At 39.1% G+C, this 24,379-nt stretch overlaps 1 protein-coding gene across 2 annotated transcripts in view; it reads right to left on the bottom strand.

The window, feature by feature from the left end:
- Window positions 1-23,275, bottom strand: part of PTPRO (protein tyrosine phosphatase receptor type O) — a 239,019-nt gene extending 215,744 nt beyond the window's left edge. For both annotated transcript variants that reach the window (XM_078450066.2, XM_078450067.2), the window contains exon 1: window positions 22,675-23,275. In XM_078450066.2, the coding sequence (XP_078306192.2) occupies window positions 22,675-22,749 (75 nt within the window). In that variant the 5' untranslated portion in view covers window positions 22,750-23,275. The remainder of the gene's footprint in view (window positions 1-22,674) is intronic.
- Window positions 23,276-24,379: the final 1,104 nt, after the last annotated feature.

The following is a 24,379-nucleotide window of genomic DNA, read 5'->3' as shown; positions in this document are numbered from 1 at the left end:
CATGCACAAAGTTACGTAAAAAATTCTTTTTTAGAGGTGCCTTGGTGGCTCAGTTGGTTAAGCGTCCCACTCTTGCTCTTGGTTTCAGCTTAGGTCATGATCCTGCAGTTTCTGAGATTGAGCCCGTGTCAGGCTCTGTACTGAAAACACAAGGCCTTCTTGGGATTCTCTCTCTCTCTCTGTCTCTACCACTCCCCCTCCCCTACTCATTCGTGTACACTCTCTCTCTCTCTCTCTCAAAGTAAATAAATAAACTTAAAAAAAAATCATTTTTATTGGAATGATCTGATCAGTAGATCAGAGGCAAAGCTGATATGAAAATATTTTGTTACTAGTCATAAATATTTAGTAAATTTTATACATTACATCATACCAGTCACATAATCAAGCTGTGATTATAGGTGGCCCAAAATTAACTTGGGTAGGGCAAACTCTATTTTTTAAAAAGAAAAAGAATATATTACAGTATTAAATACAGCCCTCCATGACACACACTATCCACATGGGCAGATACACATAAATGTGAAAAAAGAAAACATCTCTGTACCAGAGCAAATGAAACAGGAGATACAATCATTTTTTAATAAGATAATATTTTATTTATTTATTTATTTATTTGTTTGTTTTTATTTTTAGAGAGAGACAGGACAAGAGCGGGAGAGGAACAGAGGGAGAGAGAGAAAGAGAAAATCTTTTTTTTTTTTCAATGTGTAATTTTTGAGAGACAGACAGAGCATGAGCAGGGGAGGGGAGGGGCAGAAAGGGAGGGAGACACAGATCTGAGGCAGACTCCAGTCTCTGAGCTGTCAGCACAAAGCCTGACATGGGGTTCAAACCCATGAACGGTGAGATCATGACCTGAGCCGAAGTTGGACACTCAACTGACCGAGCCACCCAGGCGCTCCGAGATAGAGAAAATCTTAAGCAGACTCCACACTCAGTGTAGAGCTCAATGCGGAACTTGATCCCATAACCCTGGGATCAGGACTTGAGCCAAAATCAAGAGTCGGACACTCAACTGACTGAGCCACCCAGGCACCCAAATATCACATATTTAAATTGTGTCTTACAATTTACAAAGACCTTTCAGACATTATCTCATTTAAATTGCACCGTAATCTTGTGAGGTAGAAATTTTCATTTTTACAGATGGGTAAAGTGAATAAGTGATTGTGGGCAAATGATCTCTCCTCCATGCTGCCTTGTTTCATTATGATAACCCTAAAATACTCTTCCATCAGGTACTTGGCTTTCTCCAACTTGAGATACCTATTACATTTTATTAAAAATCTATTAAAAACTTGGAAAATATGCCCATTCAAAAATCCTCCCAGCCATCATTTTGCTTCAAAGTGATAGAAATCTATAAAGGCAGGACACCTTTAATAATAGTACAGCACATTTTGTCATGAGCAGTCTGTTCCTTCGAAAATTATCATAAAACAGATTGAGAGCTAAATATGAAATGCTGAGCTCTCCAGTTAAAGCACAGACCTCATTTCATTCAGATCAACTCAAACAGATGAGACAGAAGAAATGGCTGAACAATTATTCTGTTTTTTTTCAGTCATGGTAGTACACTTCCCAGCTCAAGGTTGAGATAATTTATGGAGGGGATGGTAAGGCATAGTGTGCTTGGCTAATAATTTCTCAGCAAGACATATTCTAAAGCATTAATAGCCATATTCTGGGGCCTTCCTTCTATGCAAGCATCATCATTTTTACTAGTTTCATATACAGAGCTTAGTATCTCATAACCCGACAGAAAAATTTCAAAAAAGCAAAAATAACACACCCTTGGGCAAATGAAGTAAGCTCTTTAAAATTATGTTAACAGTTCATGTCGTTCTTCCACATCTTTTTTCAAGATACTCTAGTAAATTAAATAAAAAGAGGAGAAAAACAAACAAAACCTTATCTTCAGGTATGCTTTTTCTTTACAAAACCAATTTCACAGAACAGTCAGATGTGTAATAATGGGTGTCTTGGGGATGTAATTTTTTATGCAACTTGACATGCACGTCATGAGTAATTAATTATGTCTTCTATTTACACTTTGTCAGATAAGAGTATTAAACAGAAGAGCTGAGAGGAACACAGAGCACTACCATTAATCTGTTTAATTTGCAAATCTAATGCAATCAAAAGGAAGACATTAGTGTTAAAATTGTTTTTGTCCAGGTGGCATCTTTTATGGAGGAAAAGGCCTGTCTGAGGTGTAAATGCTGCACAAAGCCAGCAAGCTACAAAATCTCAAGTCGGCTTCCAAAGCCAGGACAAAAATCCTCCTGAGAATCATTGATTCTCAATGCTCTACACAAAAACTGGAAGTCTGGGCTCTCTACCTTAACACAATGTGTTATATTCGGCTCTGTGCAATTATCTAACAAAGGGCAGAAGCCCCCAATTCATTAAACCGAAGGTTGAACATGTGACCGACAGACTGATTGACAGAAAGGAGAAACTCCAAGAAAGAGTTTTGGATGAGCAGGAATCAACTGTCTCCAGGAGTAACCTGTAGCCCATTTCTTTCTGGATGGTAGTCCCCACCAATGACTCAAAAGCTGATTCAGTCTCCTGTGTCTCATAATATTTCTATCTTAAAATTTATTTTAAAAAATTCTTAATGTTTTATTTATTTTTGAGGGACAGAGAGAGACAGAGCACCAGCAGGGGAGGGGCAGAGAGAGAGGGAGACACAGAATCCAAGCTGTCAGCACAGAGCCTGACGTGGGGCTGGAACCCATGAACCGTGAGACCATGACCTGAGCTGAAGTGGGACGCTCACCTGACTGACCACCCAGGTGCCAGAATACTCCTATCTTAAGAGGAAGAGGCAGAAGATATAAGTTAGTGAATGAGGAAACAGAAGCCATGTGAGAGCTCTCACACCGAAGGGTATGATATAGTGTTCAGATTCTATGGTTTCATTCCTAACTCCTTCAATACCTGTCTGAAACTCAGTTTACTCATTATTAAAACGGTGATGATGATTACAGGATTATATTAGGATGCAATGAGGTCATGTGTGCAAAGTCTCTGGGCCAGTCCCCAGTAAACAACAGCCTCTCAATAAATGACAGCGATTGTCAGGATCACCACCATCATTTTCAGTAAGATGGCGGGCGTTGGAAGAACTTGTCTTTTCACTTCTGCCAGAGATACTTGTACTGGTTGTTTCCTTTTGGATATACCTTATAAACAAATGTGGCACTATTGGTAGGACCCTAATTGCTGAGTTGGTAGGATATTTATGTGTATAACAGGTTCAGATTTTCTAGTTAGTTTTGTCTAGTAGAATGTCATTTTTACTTGTAGTTTTAAATAAAGGATAAAACTGTAGAAGAAATTCTACAAGCATGACAGGATATGTACGTGAATTATAATTTTTATAATAAGCATGGCAACTTTTAGTCACATGCAGAGCATCTAATTCTGAAAGTGTGAAACCACGGAAAGGAAAATCTCATTCAAAATGGAGGTCCTGGGGTGCCTGGGTGGCTCATTTGGTTAAGTGTCCGACTCTTGGTTTCGGCTCAGGTCATGATCTCACAGTTCATGGGGTTGAGCCCCACATTGGGCTGTGCACTGATAGCAGAGGCTGCTTCACGTTCTCTCACTCCTTCTCTCTTTGTCTCTTCCCTACTCTCTCTCTCTCTCTCTGTCACAATAAATTAAAAAAATTTTTTTTAAATTTTAAAATGGAGGTCCTGAAGGGGAATCACTGATGCATGTACCACTCTTTCAGGCTTACTCTATATATCTTGATTAGAAGAAGCTTACTTTACTATCCCAAGCAGGAGGAAGGAAGATTTTCTCCTTGCCCAACAACAACCCAGCCAATGAGAACTGCCACAATTCAGCCAGTAAGTCACCACAACCCCAAACTCTTACTCACCTCCTGTAGACTTTTGTTTCAAAAAGCCCTCCCCAAATTCTTTTCTCCTCTATAAAACAACACTTCTCTCCTTTTTTCTCCGGACTTGCCTATGGTTTGGCATAGTTTGCATGTCTCAAATTGCAATTTATCTACTATTCCTGAATAAACTCATTTTGTTGGTATACTAACTGGCTATTTTATTTTGAAGGTTGACAAAAGTATGCTGACAGTTACAACTTGTCTCTGAAAAATCCACTTATTTTCCATTTATCTCTAAGAGTGCACACAGATTAATGCATAAACAACACGATCCAGGGGAGTTTAAGTCTAGGGACTAATTTACTGAACTACCCAACCAACAGAGGATTATTTTATCTAATTAAGACAGAGCGCACGTATTTAGAATTAAGCATTTGCATTTACCAGCAAATTCAGAATTATAAAAGCAATTAAAGCTAAAATGAGGTATGATAATTTTTTTTTTGCCTGCACACCACTGCTGAGGTAAAGCTCATTTTAATGTTTGCCTTTGTAGCACTGTTGTACAGAAGGTTATGAATAAGAAGCTCCTGGCGGGGGGAAAACCACCTTTTCCACCTTGCTTCCAGCCACTCAAACCCCTTAGGACCTGAATCCATCCACCCTGTTTTACTCAAGCCTCCTAAACAGAGTCTACATTTTCTCACATTCCTATTTGCTCCTATTTCTCCAACCTAGAAAGTTTTCCTTAACCTAGTCTATCTATCTGACTCTATCAGACCAGATTCAGATTAAAATCTATCTTCATTCTTGAACCTAGTGCTCCTTCAAGCCTAAGGGCTCTCTTCCTTATCTGAGGGCAAGGGCACTTTGCTGCCTATAAGTTATCTGTTTCATTCATTTGCAAATAAATGTGTTACTACTTCAGAAATCTCTTACAGTGGTAAGTCATATATTGCCTTTTAACTTGCTATATACTTATATTATTTACCTTTATATTACAGACTTCCTGAGGGCATAACTTTGTCCTATACTCTTGGAGATGATGAACACAGCACGTTTCTTACATGTCCAGATTAATATATGTTTGATGATTGACTTGTTGAAATAGTTAAATACCTGTTCATCTTCATATATCCTGCATTCATCTCCCCTGTTTTACTCAAGCCTCCTAAACTTGTCTTACACTTTTTATTTCATTCTAATTTATTTATATTATTTCTAGATATGTTACTTAATAACTCCCCCAAAAAGGAAGAATGATATCACTTGATTAATCAATAAAGTATTTTGTCCTCACTTCCCACAATGGTAATTTGTTACTCTATTTTCAACTATTTTCTGAAGAGTCATTAAAATGGAGATGTGTTGTTTCGAAGGGACATATACACGCCACTGTTTATAGCAGCACAATCAACAACAGCCAAAGTATGGAAAGAGCCCAAATGTCCATTGATGGATGAATGGATACAGAAGATGTGGTATATATATATACAATGGAGTATTACTCAGCAATCAAAAAGAATGAAATCTTGCCATTTGCAACTAGGTGGATGGAACTAGAGGGTATTATGCTAAGCGAAATTAGTCAGAGGATGACAAATATCATGACTTCACTCCTACGAGGACTTTAAGAGACAAAACAGATGAACATAAGAGAAGGGAAACAAAGTAATATAAAAACAGGGAGGGGGCAAAACATAAGAGACTCTTAAATATGGAGAACAAACAGAGGGTTGCTGGAGGGTTGTGGGAGGAGGGATGGGCTAAATAGGTAAGGGGCATTAAGGAATCTACTCCTGAAATCATTGTTGCACTATATGCTAACTAATTTGGATGTAAATTTAAAAAAATAAAATTAAAAAATAATTTTAAAAAAAGTTGTCTTTAACATTGATGTTATCGGAATTATGAAAGGACCAATAACTTTGGGTCCTTTCCAGAGCTCAGTAGATAAATCTTGTAAGAATGTAGTTCAACACCCAACCTTCTTCATAATGCACTTGAATTTGTGGTAAATGTGATGTATTGAGGCCCTTGTGTAATTTTCTAATATTTTGTTTTCACATTTGCTTAGATATCTTTACCTAGTATAATTATTTTCTTTCTGAGACAGTCCTCATAAGAAAGAGGCTCTGTCAACTAGTCAGCTAAAATACTTAACAGAGTGCCAGGCACAATAAAAATACACTTGATCTTAGCCAAAGGCTGAGAAGCGATCACAATAAAAATAAATAAATAAATATATATGCTTACAAGGTTTTTTAACCTTTTCCTTTGAGAAAATTACAGATTTAGAGAAGGTTGTAAAGAAATGGACACAAAGGTCTCGTGCACACTTCACCCTGCCTCCTCCAATGTTGACATCTTGCAAATCCAAATAAGAAAATATCCAAAACAAGGAAATATCCAAACTATGAAACTGACATTGGCACAATCCATAGAATTTACTCAGATTTCACCAGTAATTATGTGCTCATTTGTGTCTGAGTATATACAGACCTATACACTTCTATCACGTGTGTAACTTCATGTAACTACCACCACGATCAAGATACACAACTCTTCCATTATAACAAGGCTCTCTCATGCTGCCTCTTTTTTTTTTAATTTTTTTTTTAACGTTTATTTATTTTTGAGACAGAGAGAGACAGAGCATGAACAGGGGAGGAGCAGACAGAGAGGGAGACACAGAATCTGAAACAGGCTCCAGGCTCTGAGCTGTCAGCACAGAGCCCGACGCGGGGCTCGAACTCACGGACTGTGAGATCATGACCTGAGCCGAAGTCAGATGCTTAACCGACCAAGCCACCCAGGCGCCCCTCATGCTGCCTCTTTATAGCCATCTCTACCTCCTCCCTCCTCCCCTCCCCACCCAATCTTTAACCCTTGGCAACCACAAGTTTGTTCTCGTTTCCATAATTTTGTTATCTCAAGGGTATATATAAATGGAATCTTAAAGTATGAAACCCTTTGAGATTGGCTTTTTTCACTCAGCATAATTTTCCTGAGGTTCATTCAATTTGCTGTGAGTAGTATTACCTGGTATGGGAATACCACAGTTCATTGAACCATTCATTGACTGAAAGCCATTTTGGTTATTTTCAGTGTTTGGCTAGTACAAACAAAGCTGCTGTAAACATTCCTGCACAGGCTCTAGGTTTTGATGAAGAAAATTACAGTTCCTCGTATATGGCTAATTCAACCTGTTTAAACCATAGGTTTTCAGACATGGGTGAGATGGGTGATGAGCTCGTGAGTACAATCCGCATCAAACATTTTTGTTAGTATTTTCAGGAAGGACTAACCATCTGTCCTGGTTCTCCCAGAACAGGCCGATTTATGCCCGCTATCCTAGCATAATGATCCCTTCACTCTCAGAAATGCCCTGGTTAGTATGATAAATTATATAATCACTCTTATTCAGATTACTTAAAGATTCCAAGCATTGCTATTATGCCTGCTTGGCTATGATGGAATTGTATTGGAGTAGATTGCTGTTTTGTAATCTTTCTGAGTACCTCTGAGTGACTCTCTGGAGTCTGAGAAATGAGACAGTCTTCTCGCAATGAATGATAGTCTTGCTGAAGTCCCTACTGTTCCTCCCTCCTCCTTTTAAGTTAGAAAATGTCACTCATATGTGGAATTCAAGAAGTGAAACAAGCAAGCAAAGAGAAAAAAATAAGAGAGAAAGACAATGAGAGACAAAGCAAGAAACAGACTCTTTATAGAGAACTGATGGTTACCAGATGGGAGGGGAGATGGGGGCATGGGTGAAATAGATGATGGGGACTAAGGAGAGCACTTGTCATGAGGAGCACTGGGTGATGTATGCAAGTGTTAAATCATTATATTGTACACCTGAAACTAATATTATACTGTATGTTAACTAACTAGAATTTAAATAAAAACTTAAAAAAAGAAAGTATTTTATATTTAAAAAAAAAAAGTATCTTCTTGTGAGTCAGTTTTATGGTTGGGAACAGTTTCTAATCTCATGTCTTACCTATGTGTGTCTTAGCTCTTGTCAGAGCTCCACAACTGAGAGGGGAGGACTCTTCCCCACCATTGCCAGTTTGAAAATACTTGCAGGGACAGATTCTGATAGGTTTGGCTTAGATCAATGCCAAGTTCAAAGACAACGGTCAGTGAGGTGTAGTCCCCAAATGGGCTTATCTTAGGGCAGGGGTTCACCCCTTTGACTGATCACTCTGTCCAGGGCATTGAGGCCAAGTAGGAGGGTAGCAACACCTTTCAGGACATATGGATCAGAAAGAAGGAAGTTCCGTCTACAGAGGGCAGGTAGTGGAGCAGATGGCCGACTTGGCCACAGAAGGAATGGTGATCTGGGCAGCCACTGTAATTTGTGTCTGCTGTGAGAGGATCAGCAATACTACATCTTTTTGACTAGCAAGCCTATACTCTTAAATTTTTTATGCACTGTATTTAGCTATGGAGAAATGGGCAATAAATGCTTGCAATATAGCTTCTGAAGTCTTTCTAAGTGGTTAATTCTGAAGTAGCCTCACAAATGAGAGGCCCACATATAGGTGACAATCCCCAACACTTTGTGATCATAATCAATTTTATTATCATCCATGTCCTTTTTTTTTTTTAATGTTTATTTACTTTTGACAGAGAGAGAGAGAGACAGAGCATGAGCAGGGGAGGGGCAGAGAGAGAGAGAGGGAGACACAGAATCTGAAACAGGCTCCAGGCTCTGAGCTGTCAGCACAGAGTCCGACGTGGGGCTCAAACTCATAGACCGTGAGATCATGACCTGAGCCGAAGTCGGACGCTCAACCTACTGAGCCACCCAGGTGCCCCATTATCATCCATGTCCTTAACAAATGCAAATACAATTGGGAATTGAATACAGTCGACCCAAAGATCTATGACCTAATGTCCTAAATTGCAGAGGATTGAAAATGCTTGAAAAATTATTATAATACATTTAAGTGAAAAGAGTAGGCTAAAATAGTAGGACAATTTTATTTTTTCTTTTTTACATACTCACTTAGATACACAGACTTTGGGAAAAATTTGGAATGATATATCTCCAGATGGTGGTTATTTTGGAATAGAGTGTGTAGGAATGACGGCTTTCTTCTTTTCCTTCCTGTTGTATCTGACAGAGTTTCCTCAGTGAACATGTATTAGTTTCTGAATTCTTAATCCATTATTATAAAATTCTTGTGTCTGGTGATGCACACCTGATTCAGAATTACTTACAGATTTCAAATTAAGTACTTCCTTCTTTAGAACCTCCAGAAGCCATGTAGTAAAAGGCTGATTGAAGGCCTCGGCACAGCATCAAGAATTTCAATAGAAAGATTCTCATTATGTTCCCAATTAGCCTTCAACAAAAATAAATAAATAAGACAATTGTGCGTCAATCAGATGAAAAAAGACTTAAAGATACAGCTGTATTTTGCTAGTTGCAAATACGCAAAAAATGAATTCAAGGAAGCAACGTAGAGCACCTCTAAAGAATGGCTGATTTTTAGAAGATTTAACAGTTACAGCTAATTAAAAAGAAGCAACTGATAAGCTGTTTTTAGGACTAAGTCAATAATACTTAATTCTAAGCCCATGAAATCATCTTGGCACAGTTTTGACAACAACAGAATCTCAATATTACAAATCCCCAGTACCTAACCATTTTGAGTGAGGCCTGTAGTCATTTCTGAGAGACTAATTAAAAAGTATAAATTAGTTAGGGGAAACCGTAGAGGAATTTCTCCATGATGATGAAAAAAATGAACTTGGCCATATCTCATCACTATATTTATATGTAAATAACTCTGTTATACACATACGTTTCATACATGTATAAAGGATTTTTCTATAATCCTTTAAAGGAGGACCACATGACTCACCGTTTAATAATACATTACAGACAACATATAATTCCCTTGGCTTTTTATTATTCACCTTATTAATCAACTTATTCAGAAATGTAAGCCAATTTTTCTTCTTAGATAAAATCTAGGAATTTTAAGTACATCCAAGTAATAAGGCATTTCTTATGATAATGGTGTTGGCACTTATTGTAAATATGATGTTTTTACTTTGTGGTATTTGGCAAGAACACTCCAATTTTATGACTACACTTTAGTTTTTAGCACAATGTCAAAGTAAATAGAAATGCTATAGCAATATTACTAGGGTGTCTATTTTACGGAGCACCAACTTGACTTTAAGAGGAAATTCCTGGTTACCAAGAGAGAGGATGATGTAGTCTAATTAGTCTAATTCTGACATAGCCACTCAGAGACAAAAAGGGACCCTTATAAATCTGTTTTTGAAGATTTCCAGAAACCTTGATTTGATATTAAAAAAAGATCATTAAACTTAAGGAAAATAATTTGTTAATCACAGAATTGTGGTTAATAGCCATGCATATGAGTATATCTATATTTGATCACAATTTTCTTCTCTTTTTGGTTCTAAGGGATATATTAATTTATCAACAAACAAAGCAAAATTAAGGTAATAGAAAAAAATTACAACTAGCCCAAACTTTCACACTTTACCAGCACAGTAGTAGACCAGCACAGTGAATGGTACACTATATATACTTAGATATAGATTGGTATATGACTGATGTAACACCTTTCGATTCTCTAGTGACACACTGATTTATAGAAGTAATAGCATTTGTTTTAATCATACTTCGGGTATTTTTGTCATTTGAAAATCTTGAAAATCCAGGGTATTGGTGTGTATATACTAACATTTTAATGAACAAAGCACTAATTTACTCAATCAGCTCAACTAATTGTTCATATTGGGATAATGAAATACTTATTATCTAGTATTTCAACTGAGTATGAAAATTACCATCTTTTTCTATATAAAATTACATGTTGGGACCTTATACAGGAAAGGACATCCATTTTCTAAAATCCATTTAAAATTTTTTCTGTGAAATACTCATATGCATTCAAAAATATCATTTTTAGGGGTAAAAAAATCATAAATTTTAAGTATTAAAGAAAAATAATAATTTGTCATCTAGCTTCAGTTAGTTACACAAGTTTCTGAAAATGAGTTTAGAGGTCCAGAGCCAATCTGAGTACATCAACATGCTTGGTGAGAGGAAAATGAGGAAAAATTATTTATAAAATTCTTTTAATGTTGATATTTTCAAACTGTAAAACCAAGAAAGAACACACTCTCCACACTGTTTTTCAGGAATACTACTTGGCAATGAGAAAGAAGGAAATCATGCCATTTGTGGCAACGTGGATGGAACTGGAAGGTAGTATGCTGAGTGAAATACATCAGTCGAAGAAGGACAGATATCATATGTTTTCACTCATATGTGGATCTTGAGAAACTTGCCAGAAGACCGTGGGGGAAGGGAAGGGGAAAAAAATAGTTACAGAGAGGGAGGGAGGCAAACCATAGAAGACTCTTAAATACAAAGAACAAGCTAAGGGTGGATGTGGGGGTTGGGGGGGGGAATGGGTGATGGGCACTGAGAAGGGCATTTGTTGGGATGAGCACCTGGTGTTGCATGTAAGCGACGAACCACAGGAATCTACCCAAAAACCAAGAGCACAGTTTACACACCGTATGTTAGCCAATTTAACAATAAATTATATTTTTTAAAAAAGAACACATTCTTAGATTTCAAGAGTTCAGAAATAACTTTGTTTTAGAAGTCAAAGTAAATTATACACAGTTAAGGAATACGATAGAGAATAAGTGATTTAAAAAAATCCGTTTTTACTTTACTACAAATGAGAATTGATCACACAAGAGAACCCATCTGTTGCTTGGCCACACATCATTTGTCCTTCCTTGGCAGTTTATTCTGACCCAAGAAAATAGCAAGAACAAAATAGGTGAGCAACCTCATCCTGATGCCTAAAAAAGTTCATTTTCACTTATAATAAGGTCTCTGCTTTCTTCACAAGATCAACAGCGCAGCATTTCCAGACCATCTCCTCATTCTGATTCCCCTCACGCTGCCAGGCACCACCCGCCTGACCGACTCTCCCTCCTAGCTCACGGGGTTGTGCAGCAGCCCCGTCCCTGCGCTGGCACGCCTGCATCCAGCTCATCCTCTTGAGTCTGTCCCAGCGCTGCTGCCTGACCTTTCTCACCCCATGTACTCCTGCAACATTCATTCATTTATTCAACAAGTATTCACGGAGCATCTCCCATGGTCCAGGTGCTCTTCTAGCAGCTGGGGATACAGCAGGGAACAAAGTGGATAAAGTCCTTGCTCTCATGGGACTTACAAGCATTCCAAAGGAGGATCAAGTAATAAAAAACTCACCACGTGGTGAGTGATACATTCTCTGAAGAAAATAAATCCAGGTAAAAGTGGTAAAATTTTAGAGTGATGGGGTGATTTTGGATTGGCTGTTCACAAAAGACACGTTGAGGAAATACCCTTTGAACAGAGATTGGAATAAAGTAAAATCTGCATTTATAAAATGCTTATAATGTACCAAGTGTTTTTCTCATGCTAACACTCTCAAATCGATATCATGGTTCATCATGGGGCCCTACTGGGAAGAACGAGAATTGCCTTCTACCCAACTAGCTGTCATGGCCACAAAAGAGAAGAACAGGCAACAGGCAGAAAATCTGGGCTAGGGTAAACTGTGAAAGTGGTATGATGGGCGGTGGAGGACAGGACAGAGAGATGACAAGCTTCTCACATTTTATCTTTATAACCTGTCAGGTCTGTTGACAAGCAGTTATTCAGAGCATGCAAGAAAGCGGGAACAGTCACAACACAGTGCTCAACTCAAGTGAAATGGAGATAGTAGCAATGTGTGAAAGCTACCACCAGAAACAGCTCATCCCCAAACCAAACTAACCAAACAACAAAACAGGTGCTGAGAAGGGGAGCAGCCACCTCTTGCCTGAGAGTGATTTCACCGTTTAAAACCAATGGTCACAGGGGTGCGAGGGTGGCTCAGTCGGCCGTACACCCAACTTCACTCAGGTCATGATCTCATGGTTCCAGCCCCATGTTGCGCTCTGTGCTGACAGTTCGGAGCCTGGAGCCTGTTTCGGATTCTCTCTCCCCCCACCCCCCTCTGCCCTGCCCCCACTTGCACTCTGTATCTCTCTCTCTCAAAAATAAACAGTAAAAAAAATGTAAACCAATTGTAATCTCAGAGACAAATAATACTGAATAAAAGATATTGTTCTCTCAAGTTATATAGTAAGATGATTATATTAGAAAATAGGGTCAAAATGATTTTTTCACTTTTCAATAGCCAAAAGCCAAAGAACCTTTTTTGTATACACAGTTACCAAAACTGGAGTTAGCACAATCCGTAAAATAAGGAGAATATGTACATTTGTTTTCTCCTAAGACAGTTTCTTGAACATCAGTCCTTGATAAAAAAGTTGGGAATGGTTACTTTCCTTCATGCAAAGTCTTCTGATTCTGCGATTTAAATTATAAAGGATCTTGCTGCTGTGTTTTTTTCTTATCATTAAAGTTAAATTTCTCATTTACATAAAAGATAAAGGAATAAAAAGAAGTGTCTAGTGTACAAGCACAGATATTGTTTCTTAGAGTGTAATCACATGTTTTCCCATGAAGTATTTTTACAAAATGGGTTCTACAATCAAACTTGGGAAATGCTACATGCTAGATCTCCCTTCTGGAAAGCACAATGCATATTAACATACTAAGTGTTCTGAGAAGTCCTGGTACAAAAAAATAAGAGTAAATGAATAAATAATAGTTTAAACAAAGTTAAATTGATTATTCCAAGATTCATGTTACCACAGAAGTGTTTAGTTTTAATAACATCTTTGACATTGGAAGTCTCTCATGTTCCATGACGCATATTCTGGAAGATGTGGCTCTATACACATTTTTATTGTTCTACCTCTTTGATTTTGCTTTAGCTACCTCTTGCCTTCCTATCCTAGCTCTTGCCTTCTCTTTTTGTTTTTGTACAGAACACTTATTGAGTGCTTACTGTATTCTAAGGCACTTTTTAAAGTACGTTATGGCCATCTCACCTATTCCTGCCTGACAAGTATTCTCTGACATAAGTGCAACAGATTGCCAAAGGGGCACCACACAAGTGAAATAACTTTTCTCCACATCCAGCTTGTTGGTAAGTGGCATAGCCAAGGAAGCCAAAATCGAAATCAGGTCTCTCTGACCTGATGCCTATGCTCTTAACAAATAAGTGCCTGGTTCTCTATTCCTCAGCTCTTCCCAAGCTTCATGGAGACCAATGGCCTACCTATTTTCCAGTCCAAAGATATTTTCCAGATCTTAGCTTATGGGACCTTTCTGTTGTGTTTGATGTTGTTGGCCAATCCTTCCCCCTTGAAATTTCCTGGACTCCGAATTTCCTTGATTCTACATTCCTCTTACACCTCTCTGGATGTTTCTTCTTCATCTTCTTAAGTTCCTTATTAAATGTTAGTGCTCCTCAAGGCCCATCCTGGCCCACTGCCCTTCTCTACTTTTCTCTCTGCTGGGACATCCCCATTCACATCTCCAGGCTTGCCATTGCCCCTGGACATCAGACTCATATCTAATAATACTCTTGTGGTTTTTTGGCACTTCAAACTCAAGAGATCTTCCACTAAATTCGGCATGTCCTATATATCAGTCAAGGCCCCAGTAGGGCACTCAGGGGAAATCCTAGAGAGTTTAATTAAAGGACGATTAATAAAGGTGTGGAGCGGGAACAATGGTACTAAGCATGATAGGGAAGGGGGTAAACCGATCTGGAGGAGTACACATTCTTAAAACTGCAAGATTTCAGGCAAAGGTGTCAGTTATCTGGAAGTTAGCATAAAATTACTCTCTCCCCGGTTCCCCACATCTAACCAGCCTTGTCAATTTAGCTACTTTTAACATTGCCTCCTTACTTTTAGTTTCTTTTCCCATCACCCTAGGGTCACCATTTGTCATCTCTTAATTGGACCATTATAATAACCTCCTAGTAGTTCAACTGCTTCCGGGCCCACTTCACCTTTGGGATAACCTTTCTTATAGCCAAAAACTCTCTCTGAACTACAAATCTTACTCTACTATGCCTGGCCCAACCCTTCAATGATCATCTTCGCCTAGAAAATAAAGATCCTACTTTTTTAGCACAGGATATAGGAGTCTCCCTGATCTGGTATCTATCCCCTCCCTTCCTTTTATGCATGCTTGTATTTTCCTAAACTCTGCCATGCTTGCGTTCTTTTTGCAACAGTGGGCCTTTGCTCATGCAGTTTTCTCTGTCTGTATGTCCATATTTTTAAACCTAACTCAGGCTCAGCTCAGGTATCATCTTTTAAGAAATCATTTCCCAAACCATGAGATATAGTCTCTCCTGTAGCATATTAAAATAGTTTTTTTTTAACTATGTTAACGTAGTTTTCTATTAACATAGTTTTCTCTATCAAACAAACAAAAACTTCACTGAATTTTAATGGCATTTTCTTTTATGTCTATTTTCCCACTATATCATTTGTGAAGATTCAACTGACTATTGTCCATTCCTGTACCTACAACATCTGGTACAATTCCTGGCACACAATAAATATTCAATCACTGTTTGATTAACTGAATGGAATTGGACAGCAAATCATTATCCTGGAATCGGAAAGACAGACTTAGTATTGAAGAAGAAAAGTAACTTCTTAATGTGACCATTCTGGCTTTGGGGAAAGACTGGTTAGGCAGAAGAGTTTATAGGATACTCTTTCAAGGAAACTACATGACAGGGAGAGATTAACCAGAAGTTAAAGCCAGGATCACAAGCCAGTAATGCTAGAGTTAATCAAAATAGAATCCTGATTCAGAAAGTAGGGTAGAAGAAGTTAGGAATCAGAACTCAGATCAGACCAAATATGGAAAGGGCACTGCAGATTCTGTGGAATTCTCTAACATCTTATTTGTACATGCCAATCACAAGCTCCTATGAGAGGAACCAAGAGGGAATCAAAATCAAGTTCAGCACACAGGGCTATAGTTGGTCTCTGATATGGGTTAAGAGTAAAGGGAACAAGGGACAGAAATGTCTCTGTGCATCACTTGGTCAATAGGAGGCCATAAAGAAAGAAAAGGATTAAGGACCTGGTAGACCCATGATATTTTCTCACATACAAATAATCTATTATAAAAAAGTAGGTGTGGTAGAAAGAAAACAAACACAAAGTTTCTGTTACCTGAAAAACAGTTAAATGAGGTGATACAGAAAAAAAGGGAAACATCTGTCATGTACATCACATACACATTAGTATTATGGAATACAATTCTGATTTTGGACCCCTACATTGTAGATAAATGCTTTTAATTTGTTTAGTAAAGTTACAAAAATTAGCAGGTTCATTTGGTTTTAATTCACTTTATGATAAGACCAGTTTTTGTTAGAAAAATGAGCTGCACAGCATTCCTATTTAGGAAGAGTGGGAAACCAAATAAATGAAGAGTATTCAATAAGAAATTTATTTGCATATAAATAGAAAGATGGCAATACATTTGTTTTCATCAAACTTCCTTTTCATTTGATTTCCTAATTCTCCCTATATTAATTTCCTTACAAAAATCAACATGAATATTTATAATTTTTAATACAATTCTCAAACTCAGAGTCCTATTGGCAGTTCTGATTCTCTGTTTCTGAAGTATTTTCCCAAGCAACTATCATTTTTCTCTCTTTCATCTCAATTTCTTGACAAAAAAGGAAAGGAAAAATCTTCCTTACCAAGAAACCTCTAGAACTTCGTTTCGAACATCCTCTGTTTGTTGGTTCTACTATATTCAGGAGTAAAAGGAGTTGGCCTTTTAGGTAACTAGAATGTCTAGGAAAGCAGACATCTTTCATTGGAGAATTAGATTTTAAATGAAAGAGTTGAGAACGGTTTTCTGACACAAGGATAAAATATGGTTGTACTTATAGAAGTAAATTTGAAGGCACCATGTTCAGAGGAAAAAAAAACAGCCTAAGGATCAGTGCTCTGGAGCCCAAGGACAAGCTTGTGAAAAGACAAACTTAGTAATTAGGAATAATTAGTGACTGTAGATTACAAGAGAGGTGCTTAATGAGGTTATTTACATATTGCCCTGATGAGCTGGTGGAAGCACTACGGCACCTGTTGGAGCCAATAGCACCAGGAGAGATGAGGATACGAGTCTTTGTATCTGCCTCTAGCTTCGTCGCAACCCGTTCACCCCCTGGCTCATTCCACTTGTGCCACGTCAGCCTTGTTTTGCTTCTTCAAATAAAGGACACAGGTGCACAAAGAAGTCTTTAAGGCTTTGAGTTATGCTCTTGGATTAAATACCACCATAAATAGAACCAAGACTGGGGTGTAGGAAAGGCTTCATCTCTCTCAAGGGCAACGTTATGGCAAAAATTAGAGTGGTTTCTATTAGAAGAATGCAGAAATCTTTGTCAGCTCTAGCTGGTAGTGGTCACAGAAGAATGATGATATGGAAGAGGAAGCAAGAATATGACTTGCAGAGCTGGCTGGATGTTGGCTGAAGCTGCAGGTCACATGTAGAGGTAACGAAAGCGATTTCTTCTATTATTTCAACTTTGCTTTTATATAGATGATAGCAAATGCAGTGGTGAATAAATGAGCAATCAACAGTGCTGCATTTTTGGAAAAAATAACACCTTGGTATTTTGATTCATAATCTTAATAAGTTCTTGATATAAGGAACTGGTAACTTTTTATTATTTTTTACTGTAATGACTGCAATGTAATTATAATGATTTAATTCACAAAATGATAATTTTCTCATGTTTTCCTTAAAGATGTGTTCACAAATCAATACGATGGTATTTAACACTTTTCTGTCAGAAACTATATAATGCTGAAAATTGAAATTCTGTTTATGAAGCTTCTATCATTTGCCTAATTCCACATACTAAGCACAGTGGGAGACAAAAAATTGCAATACACTTTCCTTTATTTCAAAAATAAACATAGGGGCGCCTGAGTGGCTGGGTCAGTTAAGCGTTGGCTTTGGCTCAGGTCATGATCTCACGGTTGGTGGGTTCAAACTCCATGTCAAGCTCTGTGCTGACAGCTCAGAGCCTGGATCCTGCTTCAGATTAGTGTCTCCCTCTCTTTCTGCCCCTCCCCCACTCACACTCTGTCTCTCTCTTTCTCTCTCTCTCTCTCTCTCAAAAATACATAAACATTAAAAATTAAAAAGAAAACAAAAATAAATGTATTTGGAGTAATAAAATGAACATACTAGGTGCTTTCTAGTGAAGCTTATCATTGCAGTGGGGCTATGCTTCTGAAAATGCAGCACTGAAACTGTGTAGCTGAAGGCATTAAATTAGGAAGAAAATGAGAAATACCTATGGTCATTCCTGTTAAGCCTTCTCTTGTGCCACACTGCTGCCAATCACAATGGCTTAAATAGGTGCACCAAGTGTATCCAACACCAAAGGTCCTTTGCAAACCCTCAAGACTCAAGTTGAAATTGTATTCATAAAACTCAAGAGTCAATGTGCTTATAAGTTTAAATAACTTTAAGTTGGACATTTAGATGCTAGAAATAGTGCCACATTTAAAAATAAGGTGCAAGGGTGCCTGGATGTTGGTTAAGTAACCAGCTTCCGCTCAGATCATGGGTCAAGCCCCGCATCAGTCTCTGTGCTGACAGCTCGGAGCCCAGAACCTCCTTCAGATTCTATAGTTCCCTCTCTCTCTCTGTCTCTCCCCTGCTCATGTTCTGTCTTTCTCTCTCACAAAAATAAATAAAACATTAAGTTTTTTAAATAATAAAATTAAAAATAAATAAATAAATAAAGTACAAAAAGGGGTGCCTGGGTGGCTCAGCCGGTTAAGTTTCTGGCTGTTGATTTCTGTTCAGGTCATGACCTCATGGTTTGCAAGATCAAGCCCTGCACTGGGCTCTGCACTCACAGCACAGAGCCTCCCTGGGATTCTGTCTCTCTCTCTGCCCCTCCCCTGCTTGTGCTCTATCTCTCTCTCACACAAAATAAACAAATAAACATGAAAAAAATTTTTAAAAAAGTACAATTCTTACATTGTTTTTAATTACTTATGCCTACAGATGTGCATTTTCTTATGGGCCAAAATGAGGCAGGGGTATGGTGTGGATTTTTTATTCCTTCAGGTAACAATAATCTGTCACGCAACAAAGAACAAAGGCAAACATGTGGACAGTTGGAAGGATTACTCAATCCCCAGTAGAAGCCCTGCCCGGTGAACCTTCTCCAACTAACTGGCAATGTCATATGCGAAAGAGTTTCTCTAAAAGGTTGGCCACAACATTTATCAAAGGAGTCGATTGACAGAGGAGTTAATGACAGCAAACTTCATTACGAGGAGGGTGGTTCAAGCTGCTCCAGAAAGATGAAAACATTATAGTTCATCTGCTAATGTTGTATAATATAGAATGTGAATGAAACCTCCATGAGGAAGTGAAAATTATTTCGTGTGTGTGTCTGTGTGCATGTGTGTGTGTGTGTGTGTGTGTGTGTGTGAGAGAGAGAGAGAGAGAGAGAGAGACAGAGAGAGACAGAGAAAGAGAGAGGGAGAGAGAGTCAAAGAAAGGGAAAGAGAGAGGGATGAGAAGAGGGAGAGAAAGAGAAAGAGGAAAAGAGAGAGAGAATGGTGGAGAAAGGCAGACAGACCTTGGAAAGTGGATATTTCTCCTAAATAGGAGTACTATGGCCAACATCATAACACTCATGTTTTATAGAATTAAACATAAACCTCCTTTCAGAAAATATAATTAAGTCCTCTTTCAAATTTAATGTTCTTTAATTACACATCAGGTAAGAGCAGACACAGAGAAAAATATAGAGAGGAGGTTAAGTAAAGAAAGAAGGATTCATGCCAAGCCTATGAGTTTAGAGAAACATTCCACTTGACTACTAATGAGCACCATTTCAGGGAAGGCAGAATTTAAATTCCTATGATGTCATATTCTACAATTTGCATTTTAGTTGACAAAATACTGATATCGAGTGAACTGATACAGGAAGCAATTTTCAAGAAGAGGTTTAGTAAAGATAGGATAGGTGAGAGAAATTATATTGCTTTCCCTGGGAATTATGGGAAGACGCACAAGAAGGAGACTCATCAGATAAATACTCCATTTACATTCATATGTGGGTAGAAGATTTCCAGACTGGTAGTTCCCAGTATACTTGATAATAGAGTTCTACTTTTTTTTCTATTGTTATATACACCATCAATATTGATTATGAAATTTTTTTTTAAATTTCATAATTAACATTGTTTATGCAACACTAGTTGTGCAGATATTAGCCTTACAGCATACAGGGGATGATTTAGACAATCTGAGATGCCCGATTAAATGTCCCTATCACTTAGCTAGGGATAAGGAATGATGCACAAAGGCTTCCATTTCCATGCCCAGGCTCATTTAGGCTACCTCAATGAAACTAGTTATAGCCAATCATACAGATTCAAATTTTTAGACTTCCCGTCACTTATACCCAGTTGCTTGCTTCTGATTTGTGAAAAAGATAATACTATAAATCAAGCCTCATATTTTAGTTTCTCTAACTTTATCGCTTTTAAGAATTTTTATTCTTATATAGAAGACACTTCATGTGGAGTAGTGAAAGATTTGTTGACATAATGAGAGCTACAGAGATTTGGGTGAGGTTGGATGAATGTTTCTGACTCAGCACACAGAGCTTATCATTGGGATTCAATCAACAATCTGCTACTTAATAACGGAATTGTTTTCAGGACTACTTTACTGACACTTGTTCAAAACCTTGAAGGCAAATATATCTCCAAATTGTAAAGAGATGATACGATATGCCCATTTTATCACGTAATATACTATTCCCAAATGTAAATGCATTATCCTTTGTGCCCAATTTAACACTGTGAACATCTCTTTGTCAACTGTAACAGATTAAGCCTAATGAAATAGCATATATGAAGTCCCCGGAAGACTGACTGGCACCTGATGGGTATTCAGTATATATACATATAATTTTTTTCCTCTGATATACTTTATATTAAGACGACACAAAACCACATTTACATAGTTGTCCCATTACAATATTTATTTAAATGACAAGCTTTATCAATGTATTTACTATGTGATGCAGTCAACCATAATTGACATCCATCTGCAAATGGGCAAAAATACACCTATTATGTGGAATAGGGTGAACCTCTATTACAGTCACTGAGACTACTATTATGCCAACAGTGACTGCATTTTCTCACATCTGTATCAGGTTTTGATTAGAAGTTTTGCCACATTTTGTACATTTTAATTGCAGCGCTCCACCCCCACTCTCAAACTCATCATTTGAACATCCCTGAAATTCTCACACGTTATGAAGAATTCAAATAAAAACCCGTGGTTGTGCCAAAGGTTGGATTTGGAGCAGATGTCATACATGTAGGTCTTAGCTGTTACTTAGAAACATGTGTGGTGATGCCATCTCCCACTTGGGGTTCATGACAAGGGTTGCATAGACATAATAGTTATGACAGAATTTGACAAGTAGAAAATTAATAAAAAGCTTAAATAAATCTAATACAATTGTGGGGTATGCTAAAAGAGCAATCTCCTAGAGTAAAAGCCTATGACCGAACTTATCATTTGCCAGATTTTAAATAAAACTATCATTTAAAACGTAAGAAAAATGTGAAAACATATTAAATATAACTTAAAATTTCATGTATTTACTCTGTTGCTTTTTCTCCTTGAAACTGTTTTTTTCCTATATTCCATTAAGAGCCATAAAGATATGGAATATTTAAAATTGATGCTTTTCTCAATCCATTGGTCCTGTTGCACTGTCTCCTTGTCAAGCATTCATAATTAATGGTACACGTAAGCAAAAAGTGACTCTTTGGTAAGGAAACCTTTGCATCCATTAACGTTACATCCATTTCCAAGGTAGCAATCACGGTGGTGCTGAAAGGATAGCTCCCAGTCACCTGTGACCTACTTTGCCAGGAAGGGAAAAGGAGTAATGAGGAAAGGAAAAGCTAGACCCACTGAGGACACAAGTGGTAGACAATTACCTCACAACTCCACACTACTTTCCAAGCAAACATGTAGCTGAAATTTGTCTGAAAGATTTCATGCACAGCATAGTTAACAAAGTAGGATTTTTTTAAGCAGCCCCCTTGCTTCTCATTTTCCTCAAAATCACAGCCTAAAGCAGCAGAATCCAAAGAAAACTCGAAAAAGTTAATGACACAGATTTCTCTGCCACTTAAATTTAGAGATACCAGCCTTTGTAAATAAGGTGGGGGAAAGTCTAAAGACTTTGTAAGGGGAACGATGAGGTTGAAGATGAAGACCTGGGGAAAAGAGTTCTCTCCAGGCTCAAGTTGACAGTCTTTATTCAAAGAAAACCATGCTCACGAACCACCCCGGCAGTCCTTTGCGAACAGGGAGCTCAGCCCCAGGTGCATAGTTCCAGCAGAAAGTAAATTGAGACAAAGCAGCCGCACACACCGTTGGGGAGAGCACTGGAGTTGCAGTAGTGACCAGAAGGAAAAGTGACCTCATTTTGCCTGGTGAAACACTACCTAACAAGCCCACCTTTGACGTGGATACCAGCCGCGGTAAAGAAAAAAAAAAAAAAAAAGAGCACAAAGGGCGAAAGCTGGAGGGAGCAAAGTTGCCTGTTCTTCCATCCCATCCCTCAAAACCGCCGGGAACAAGCACACGCAAGGACAAAGCTTGCGCCCGGCTGCACGACCGGCGCGTGCAGCGGCCCGGCCATCAAGCCCCCGGGATGGAGCCGGGCGTCGGAGCGCGGACGCAGGCAGGACTGCCGGGGCAGGGGCGGGGTGGGGGGTGGGGGGGGGCGCTCCCCTACCTTGAGTAGCACAAAGAGCCAGAGCAGAGGCAGGAGGCGGCGGCCTCCGCGCGTTCTCGCGGGCAGGTGCCCCATCACGGTGCCGACGGGGACCCGGGGGGTCCGCGGCGCGTGCGAGCTCCCCCGGCGGCGGCTCACAATGGCGAAGTGAGGCTGCCGCCTCAGACCGTGGGCGCCGAGGCTGTTCCCGGCGGGCGCATGCTGCCTTCCCAGTCCCCTTGCGCCTGCTTCCTTTCGTCTTCTGCGCCCGAGGTCCGCCAGGAACGTGCCAGGCGCTGCTGTTCTTTAACAGCTAAGGATGGAGAGGGTGGGGATTGAGGTGGGCGAGGCTCCGCCGCCGCCGCCGCCACCGAGGCTCCGGAGGAGACGCGGGGTGCGCGTGGTGAGCGAGAGGCCGGGGCCCTGCACCCAGCCGGCCGCGGTCCTCCCGCAGCAGGATACTCTCAGTCTGGTCTGCGGGCTCATAAAGTGACAGCAGCCTCCCAGCCCTCCCACCGGGGTCCGCCTGCCGCCTCTTCTTGCTGGGCAACCCCCACTCCAGGCTCCGCCCCAACCCTTTCCACCGTCTCTGAGACTCCGGAGTTGTGCGGGGGTTTCCCTGACTCCTCTAGAGCAACTTGGGGAGCGGATCCCAGTCTCCTCTCAATCTTCCTACATCTGCTCTCAGTTGCTGTTGTAAAAGTACAGAAAGCACTCGGAGGGGAGCGGTGGTTGTGATTGGGGTGATGGAATGCGTGGTGCGTGCCTGTGTGTTTGATGGGGATGATTCCATTCTCTCCGTCCCACTCCTCCCCGGGAGGAAGTAGCACAATTAAATACATTATCCGTTTGAAATCAGTTCTTATATAAATTTCAAGGGCTGCCCTTTGATACCAAAGTCTGTCAGGTCGCCTAAAGTGGGGGAGGGGAGATCACAATATATTACGTATTTATAAACATATACTTTAAAAATGTGAAACTATTAAAGAAACTGTTGAACTTGTCCAGAATGGTTATAACTACCAGTGGGGGGTGGGGGGTGGGGGAGAGAGTTCCGGGACAGAGGTGTGTAATTAAAAAACTGTAATGTTAGGAATCTTTGTGGTGATGAAACAGTTCTGTATCTTGATTGTGGTGGTGGTTACAGAAATCTACCTAGGTAATAAAACTGCATATAGACGCAGGAGTGTTCGCCTCCGTCGGCGTGCACACATACAAGTGTCTGTACAACTGGTGAAATCTGAATTAGGACTGTGAACCATACTAATGTCAGTTTCCTGATTTTATAATTATATAAAATGTTACCTTTAAAGAAAGCTGGGTGAAGGATAAACAGGACCTTCCCAAACTATTTTTTATTGAGATATAATTGACATATAGCATTGTATTAGTTTTAGGTATACCTCATAATGATTCAGTGTTTGTGTGTATTGTGAAATGATCACCCAAACAAGTCTAGTTAACAACCATCATCACAGATAGTTACAATGTTTTTTTCTTGTGAGCAGAACTAAGATCTACTCTTCTAGCAACTTTCAAATATCCAATACTAACTAAAGTCACCATCCTGTACCTTACATCCCCTGGACTTATTTATTTTGTAACTGAAAATTTGTAACCTTTGACCGCTTTCACAGCATTTGCTTCTTAACACATGTGAATTACTTGTGAGTAACTAATCTGTGACCTTTTAGAAGCTCAGGCAAGTATTTCCAAGCTGTGTATT

Source organism: Panthera onca, chromosome B4 (assembly GCF_046562875.1).
Source record: "Panthera onca isolate mPanOnc1 chromosome B4, mPanOnc1 haplotype 2, whole genome shotgun sequence".
Lineage (NCBI taxonomy): Eukaryota > Metazoa > Chordata > Mammalia > Carnivora > Felidae > Panthera > Panthera onca.
Note: the sequence above shows the minus strand (reverse complement) of the source record. Positions and strands in the feature narration are given on the sequence as shown.